This window comes from Malania oleifera, chromosome 13 (genome assembly GCF_029873635.1).
Source record: "Malania oleifera isolate guangnan ecotype guangnan chromosome 13, ASM2987363v1, whole genome shotgun sequence".
NCBI lineage: Eukaryota > Viridiplantae > Streptophyta > Magnoliopsida > Santalales > Ximeniaceae > Malania > Malania oleifera.
In genome coordinates this window covers 32,798,635-32,806,745 of record NC_080429.1, presented here as the reverse complement: position 1 = coordinate 32,806,745, position 8,111 = coordinate 32,798,635, and the positions used below count along the sequence as shown (strand labels likewise).

Sequence of the window (8,111 nt, the reverse complement as noted above, 5' to 3'; positions counted from 1 at the left end):
TGACAATTTAAAATATAGCTAGAATATAAATATCCATTATTTTTTTCAGAAAAATTAAATAAAATTGTTACATATAAGAAGATTGTTCTTCTAATACTAAAAATTAAATTTTGAAATATAGCAATTAAGTAAAAAAATTATCACATTTTTTATTATTTTAATTATATAATCATAATTTTTTTAGTGGTATTTGATTTGGCGATAAATGAGCATTTGTTCAATTAAAATTATAATTTTTTAAAAAAATATTAACCACATGGGTCATTGGTTTTAAAGTCTTTTTTATTTTTGGCTTTTCAGCTTTTGTTTCCAATGTTTATTCTCATAATTTGTAACAATGATACTAAATGTCCTCTTAAGTTTTTTTTTTTTTTTTGTTGATTTTGATAAAAACTAAAATCCAAAATTTTGTTACTATTAATGTTCAAAATTTGAATTGGATTAAATAAATCATTTCACACAAAAAAATTAGTTAAGAAAAAAAAAAAAAAAAAAAACATTTATCGACAAGTGTGCTAAAATATACTTAGAAAAAATATCCATAAAGCTCTAAAATTGAAAAATAATAAAATTTATATAAGAATAATTTTGCCCATTTCTAATGGCCTTGTACAATACGATTTTTTTTTAGGCACTAAAATGTGAATTAATTTATTAAGCAAAATGTTTTGAAATATACTTCTGGATTTTCTTTGAAGCACTAAAATGTGAATTAATTTTCCTTAAGATATCACCATGGAATGGAAGTTGAAGTAGTTCCTTCTGAAATATACTTCTGGATTTCAGTCCTTTATGCTTCATATGACTTAATAGCTGGGAGAACTCCATGAAAGAGGGAAAAGACGCAGAATTTTTATGGCAATTGTGCATTCTGCTGTTCTACTTCAACAAATGCATTACGGCACAATGATACAGCAATAGTACTCCACAATGAGTTCACAGTCAATGGAGGTGGTTTCTGAATCTTTGATCAACAATTGCCGACAATACAATTCAGTATTGTAAACTGCTTAATTCTGAATCAATGGAGATGATATTTAATTCGATCAGCAGCAGCTGCTAAAAATACAATTTTCACTATGAGAGCATCTGTGTGCAATGAGATATTACACAAAGTAACTATTTGAGCATTCCAAACTGCTTAATTCTCAATCAATATAGATGGTATTTTTGATTTGTGATCAACGTGACAATACAATTTTTTCACTATGATAACACCTGCCCGACTACAATGGCATACTGCACAGAAAACTAACTACAATGCCACCCTGCTGCTTCTGCTTCTGCTGCAGCTCCTCTAACTACTAGTTACTACTGCTGGCTAATATAACTGCTGCTACTATTATTACTACTGACTAGTAAGGAACTAGCTAACTAACAACTAGTAGATAGCCAAAACATGTGCTAACAAGCAAGTCCAAAAGCAGTCATCTGCGGGATCTCTAAGCTCCAGGCATCTGTTTTAGTATGAATTAGCTGAAAGAACTCTCCTCTCTTCTTCCTCATGGCATCTTGCGATCTCCCTGTACTCCTTATCTGAGAAAGATTCATTTGTGGATGCTTCTGAGTATTATTTACTCCATTTATGCTAATTCTGAACCATTGCTGGCTGAAAGATGGTTGGTGCTTTAGATTTCTGAAGAAACCCAAGAATTATACTTCTGTGAGATCACTTTATATGGGGACTTGTACAAGCAGAAGAGCATGCGAAGCTTATCAAGAAAAATTGAGAAGGAACGCAACTTTAACCACCATAGGATTGACAAATACTTTTTAAAAAAAAATAAAGAGCATGAAGAAAATGTAAAACACATGTTTCACAACTTTCACTAATACAATGGCGCAAATCAAGATTCTTTTCCAATATAATCATGCAACTTCAGCTAAAAAAAGAGCACGAAACGTCATCAACCTGAGTTAGGAGAACACAATCAATGCATAAAGCGACAGCAGAGCAAAAGACATGCAAATTACAGGGAACCATGGAGCCTTGGAGCATTGGAAAACCAAGTGCATTTTACAACTCTAAAAATTTCATAGATTAGTCATAGAAGGACTCATATATATATATATATATATATTGATAAAAGAGAAGGTTTATTGAAGAAGAAATAATATACAAAACAATCAAAGACAAAAAAGGATCCAAAACAAATCTATCATTCAACCACACTGACGATATAAAACAGTTAGTCCTATCTGAAAGCATAGAACAAGACATCTTGTTCCCCGTGAAATACAAGCATTATTCCTCTTCAAGACCCCAACCAACCCCACAAGACAGCAAGCATCCCGAAACCTGACAAAGCTGGACAATCTCTGTTCCTCCCAAAACCTATAAAAAGAGGCGGAATAAAAATCCTCCACCAACTTCAGAGAAACTCAAATCTCTCCAAAAACCAAATAATTTTGTCCCAACCCCTCTTAGGCTCCAAGAAAAAGAAGATGCAAGAACAGGTGAGCCGCATTTGAACTGACAAAACATAAAGAACAAACATACCAAAATAAAGCCTTAAAAGGTCTCCTACTCAGCAGCAGATTGTAATTTAACTCTGTAAGAACAACTAAACAGATAAAAGCCTCAAATCTTATGGCATATTTTGGCCTTCCATATGGTACAATAAGTCGATAAGACAGTTTTTCAAATCAAGAACTCAACCCCATAGTATGGCGCTCAAACACTCGCAAGCTCCAAAAATGGATCCAACCTGACTGCAAATCCTGGGTTACTCTCTCTGCCATGTCCGAAGTACCGATTGTTCTGGTTAGTCTCTTGACCACTGGTTATGGGTCTAAAAATTGGCTAACCAAATCTCAAACAGTTCAGTTTCTGTCTACTGTTTTGGGTGACTGAATGAATGTTAGGTTTGGTTGAGGTGTTAGGGGGATGGTTTGGTTAACCAACCATGCATACCCCTAATTAGTACAATGACTGCCCTCCAACAACAACAAAGAAGAGTGCTCCACCACCTCATATCATTATGGGACCTAGAAACTAGAAGTCCCGAGAAATCTCATATCTGGTCGAAGAAGGACTCAGCAATTCTTGTATAAGCAACAAAGAACTGTTAGCAACTCAAGAGGAACTGTCACAAAAGCATTCAAAAACTGACAACTTGAATCAAAATTGCTTCTTGACTAGGAATAAACAAAATGGGCATTGGGCATATCCCTTTCAACACTGTATGAAGCAAAATTGACAATATGTCCAATACACCTAAAGACAGAACAAACGCGTACTTCTACGCTATGGGGTTATTGATCTTTTCCTTTTCAGGGTTATGTTATATGATTATTACTACCTAAAAGCTTATGTTGTTAGTTGTGGGCCAACAATGTATTAAGGCTTGACACTTCCCTATAAGTTGCACGTGAAAAGATAAACAAATGATTAAAATAACACCCATTGTTGGGGACACAATAATTTTTTGACAACTTACAACAAGCGCAAGCCACAAGATTGTAACCCAGGACCGTAGTTGTCAAATCAAGATATGAATCGTGAATCAAAATTCCAATTTTGGGAATCAAGAATCAAGAATTAATTGAACTGTAACATCCCTCACAAATTCCCAAAATCAATTCTAAATGTCAAGCATATGCTGATATATGAAAAAGTGAAAAACAAGCAAAAACAGTGACGTACATCTAATTTTGAAGAGTAAAAAAAATCATATTTCATGTGTTGCTTTCCTTGAACAAATGAAGAGTGGGATTATGTTTGGTTTGCAAAATTCCTATTCCTAAGAATAGAATAGTTATAATAGGTTTATTACAATTAGTTATAAAAAAAAATATGTTGTTAAGATAAGGCAAATAATAATGTGAAACTTTTTAAGGGTCCGTGAATAAACAAGGAATAATTATTCCCAAATTTCACCATAGAAATGTTTATTCCTTTCTTATTACATATTAAATGACATAATAAGGTACATACAAAGAACAACTATCACTATTCCAAATTTTACACTATATTTCATCTTATTCCAATGAATAGCTATTCCATTGAACCAAATGTAATGTAGGAGAATAAGTCAAGAAATATTAATTAAAAAAAAATGAACTCTATATGATTAGGAGAAGGAATCAAGAAAAAAAATATTGAACTTTTGGTGTTTATCAACAATTTTTAAAAAATATATACCATGCATTTTCTTAATTAAAAAATAATTAACCTAAAAAAATTATAATAATTGAGCAAACTACCAACTTTGAATTTTAACACAACGAAACATGAGCCACCTTAGCCTCCTCAATGACTAAACACTATAAACTCCTTTAAAAGGGAAGAATGGTTTTGTGAGGACAACATAAGACCTAAAGTTCTATTCTCTCCTCTTTTTTAGCACAAAACTAACGTAAACAACGAATAGAATGTAATCATGTAAAAATAACAATAATAAAATTTTATAAAAAATTGCTGTTTGGGGCGCTTAAATTAGTCAAGTCTGTCAGGATATGATAGGTCCAAAATTGCATGAGATAAATGCAAATTGACTCATTAGAATCACAAGGTGAATCAATAGATTCAAAAAAAATTCAATTGTTTTTAAAAGCGCAAGTAAGATTCGAATCAACATGGTGATACAAATTGTATGAATCAAATTGCAAATTGTAAGATTCTAACAATGCCTAGGACCTCTAGCAACCATGGCTACTAGACCATGTTAGGTTACAACTTCACCGAAAAACTTAAGCTGTTAGGTTGCGGGCCAAGCATGAAGATAAAGCCCCAACATTTACGCACAAGTGATACTCAAAATTTCAATTCCAACAAATCTTTAGGTAATAAGAAGTTTAAGAACACTAATTTGATCAACATAAGCCGTACCTTGGCTCTGTAAGCCCTGATAACTGCAGTTAACAACTTGTCTCCTGCTATTTGCCTCACTCGTTGTATCAGCTCATGCCGAGAGATCTTATTTTCCTAGACAAAAGAAGTTCGGAAAGGAAATTATTGAAAATGTTGGAACATATTTAATTCTTGCCACAAGTGCATTGACAAGTACTTACTCTATTATAGCTGTGATACTTGGTGATTAAACCAACGCAATGTGAAGGTAAAATCTTGGAAAGTGCAGAAATTAGGGCTGGGAATGGAATCCAAGGTGAAGTTGGCCTCCTCATGGGACATGCCAGAAAACCTAAACAATCAAGCACATCAAATCATATGACTGCAACCTCTAAGCTAATGAACTCTAGATTCCTGAAAGCCATACAAACATAACAAAGTTCACAATGAAAACAAATTGATATCCAATTGCTCACCTTCCAAGCTAGGAGGAGCTCTGAAACTAACAACATATTCTGGCAAGATATGAGTATTCATGTGGGTACTCCACACAATATACTTCTTGGGAGCCACGAGATTGTCCACACCCGAATCAAATTCTTCAGAACTTGGATGGCACTGTTCGGAGCCAGGATGCACAAGCTCAATCTTCCCCAAAAGAACGCGACAGAGCAACAGATGCCTCAGACCAGTTTCATCAACGCTCGAGAATTTCACACTGCAAGACAGATTATTTTTTTTATAAATCAATTCTTTTCCCCTTTTTCCTGCGGAGAAACTACTCAAAATACTCACACATCCATTGCACTAAAAGAACAAATACAAATACTGGAACGGAGAACACCTCGCAAATGCTCAAGAAATCGCATTGTGAAGCAGATAATTTTTAATCATTTTTCCCAAGCATAAATTGCCCAAAATACTCACATACTCATTGAAAAAAGATCGAAGAAATATATGATAATACTAGCATGAAAAACTTCACATTTTTTTCTTTCAAAAAAAACACACACACACACACACACACCTTTCGATGGACGAATCAATGGGACAGAGATAGATGCCGCGGCCATATAAACCGCTGTTATCGCGTTCTTGGGAATAACCAAAACCATGAGAAATGATGCTACTGATTGCATCTCTAGACGTCGCATACCAAGCGAGCTTGACGTTGGCATTTCCTCCGCACTTCCTTTCCAGCGCTCGCGAGAAACCTTGAAACGATTGTAGCCGGGCTCGTCCTGTAAAGCAAGAATTTGAATTTCTATGGATGGCAACAACCGTGGTACGTTCTGTGAGAGAACCCAAGCCCGAGATGAATCTCCGTTTGATTATGTCGTGAAGTCTATTCCCTTCATCCAGTCTAACCATCCCATCAACGAAATGTTGAAATAGTTCACTATTTGCACCGCTCGTAACACTTCCGCAATCAGAAACTGAAGGATCTTCATCATCGTCAATGTCCGAGGACGAATCTTGGATGCCCCCATGCTTCATTTGTTCATCTAATTCGTCTGTGACTGTATTAGTAGTATCTAAAACCCTACACCCATGCCTAATTCCTTCGGCAATTCCCATGGGAATTGATGCCGACAGATATCGCTGCCCGTTTTCGGCCATAATAGCGAAATTCCCAGGAAGATATCAGAATAGATGAAGAAAAGCTAATGGGACGAACGACCTAACGATTCTAAAAGTAGAAGGGATCAGCTCTATCTCCCGAAGAGGAGGGAGATATGTTCGATGAAAAGACAGAATTCAACACCAATTAGCCCCGTATGACGATTCCAAATCGAACTCGATTTATTAATTATTTCTTACCCTTCGAAGATTGAAAAGGAAATCTATGAAAACAATCCCCAGGAAACGAAGAAAAAAGTACATACACAACGATGGTTACGAATCAAGAAATACTAAACCGACCCAGAATTCTTCAAGAACAACCCCCCCTGCGCTACCATGGAAAGAAGAGCGAACAACAAATTTAAACGCGTATCAAGGATGTATTACAGATAAAAAACAAAGACAAAAGAGCAAAAGATGAAGGAGAAATACAGAGAAGGAAGAGAAGTTGAATCTATAGTATAGCAAGAGTCATTGGGGGAAACCAAGAGGAAGGTTTGATTAATGAACGAATGAACGAACGAACGAAAGAATGAAGAAGAGTTGGAATCGAAAACGGTGTTCTTGTAGAGATTAACAGATATCTTGGGGAAGAGGAGAAGGAAGCCCACCGCATCGGGTTGAGTTGCGTGTGGCCGTGCGGCGCTGCCGGTTTAATGCGCCGCCGTTTGAACGTGGCGAGCACGTGGCACGCCGAGTGAGGCGGTTACTCCGCCCTCTGATTTCCTTTTGAAACTGTCCCAAATTACCATTTTACCCTTCCAGTCTATAAATATTTAATATATTCAATTTGGGAAGTCCTTGGGGAGCAAGCCACTGCCTCCAAAGCTCGCAGCTATTTTTTCTTTTGCCTCGGGAATTCAATTCAGAGGCGTACACTGTACAGTCACCGCCCTCCAATTGATACAGTGCGAAGAACTTTCAAAATAATTTAAATTTTGAAAAATTATCTTTCATTTATTAATCTCTTAATTTGTTTACTGTTTGTAATTTAATACCATTTAATATTTTTAGAGTTAAAAATTAAAAAATTGTCACTAAATTTATGAAAGTCTGTGAGGGTAGATTAGATCATTCAAATTGGTAAATGATATTATTTTAATCATGTTTAAAAATTTTATTATGAGTATAATTAAAATACTCATAATAAGCTTGGCTACTGGAATTGTTCGTCGACAAGTGTTATGCATTAGTCGACCAGTCTCCTATTTTCTACACTAATAAGCTTCTAAATATACTAACTCAAGTTAGGACGAGTGCACATAAATAATATTTGATCTAATATATTTTAGACTTGTCCAAATGAGTTTCCCCTTGAATATAAGATATTTACTTTATGAAAATACATTTTAAATCTCATTTAGATATCTTATATACTAAGTATGTTCTTTATAAAGAATATACTTAACTTTCTTTGAGACTTTAGGACATAAACCATGTCTTAACAAAACCGAGACTAAGTAAGTAAATGTTTGTAAAATCAAGATGTTTGAATTCTAGTCCCTTATGAAAACATATTTGAGTTTAGGATTCTTTTTACAAACTCTTTGTTTTATCTTTGAAAACTATGAAAGTTGCGTTTGTGACTTTAGGTGAAATCATATAAACTCATGTGTCCTAATATGTATGTGCAATTGTTCAAAACTTGCTCAGAAATCATGTAAGAGACAAAACCGTAAGAATTACTATGGAGACT

General features: G+C 34.8%; 1 protein-coding gene across 1 annotated transcript; it reads right to left on the bottom strand.

The window, feature by feature from the left end:
* Window positions 1-1,145: 1,145 nt before the first annotated feature.
* On the bottom strand, window positions 1,146-7,117 carry LOC131146627 (probable inactive poly [ADP-ribose] polymerase SRO5). The gene is made up of 5 exons (XM_058096336.1): window positions 5,820-7,117; window positions 5,269-5,510; window positions 5,014-5,144; window positions 4,832-4,927; window positions 1,146-1,636 (listed from the first exon to the last, which is right to left on the bottom strand). Exons 1-5 carry the CDS (start codon window positions 6,410-6,412, stop codon window positions 1,589-1,591), a joined length of 1,110 nt encoding a protein of 369 aa, XP_057952319.1. The 5' UTR covers window positions 6,413-7,117; the 3' UTR covers window positions 1,146-1,588.
* Window positions 7,118-8,111: the final 994 nt, after the last annotated feature.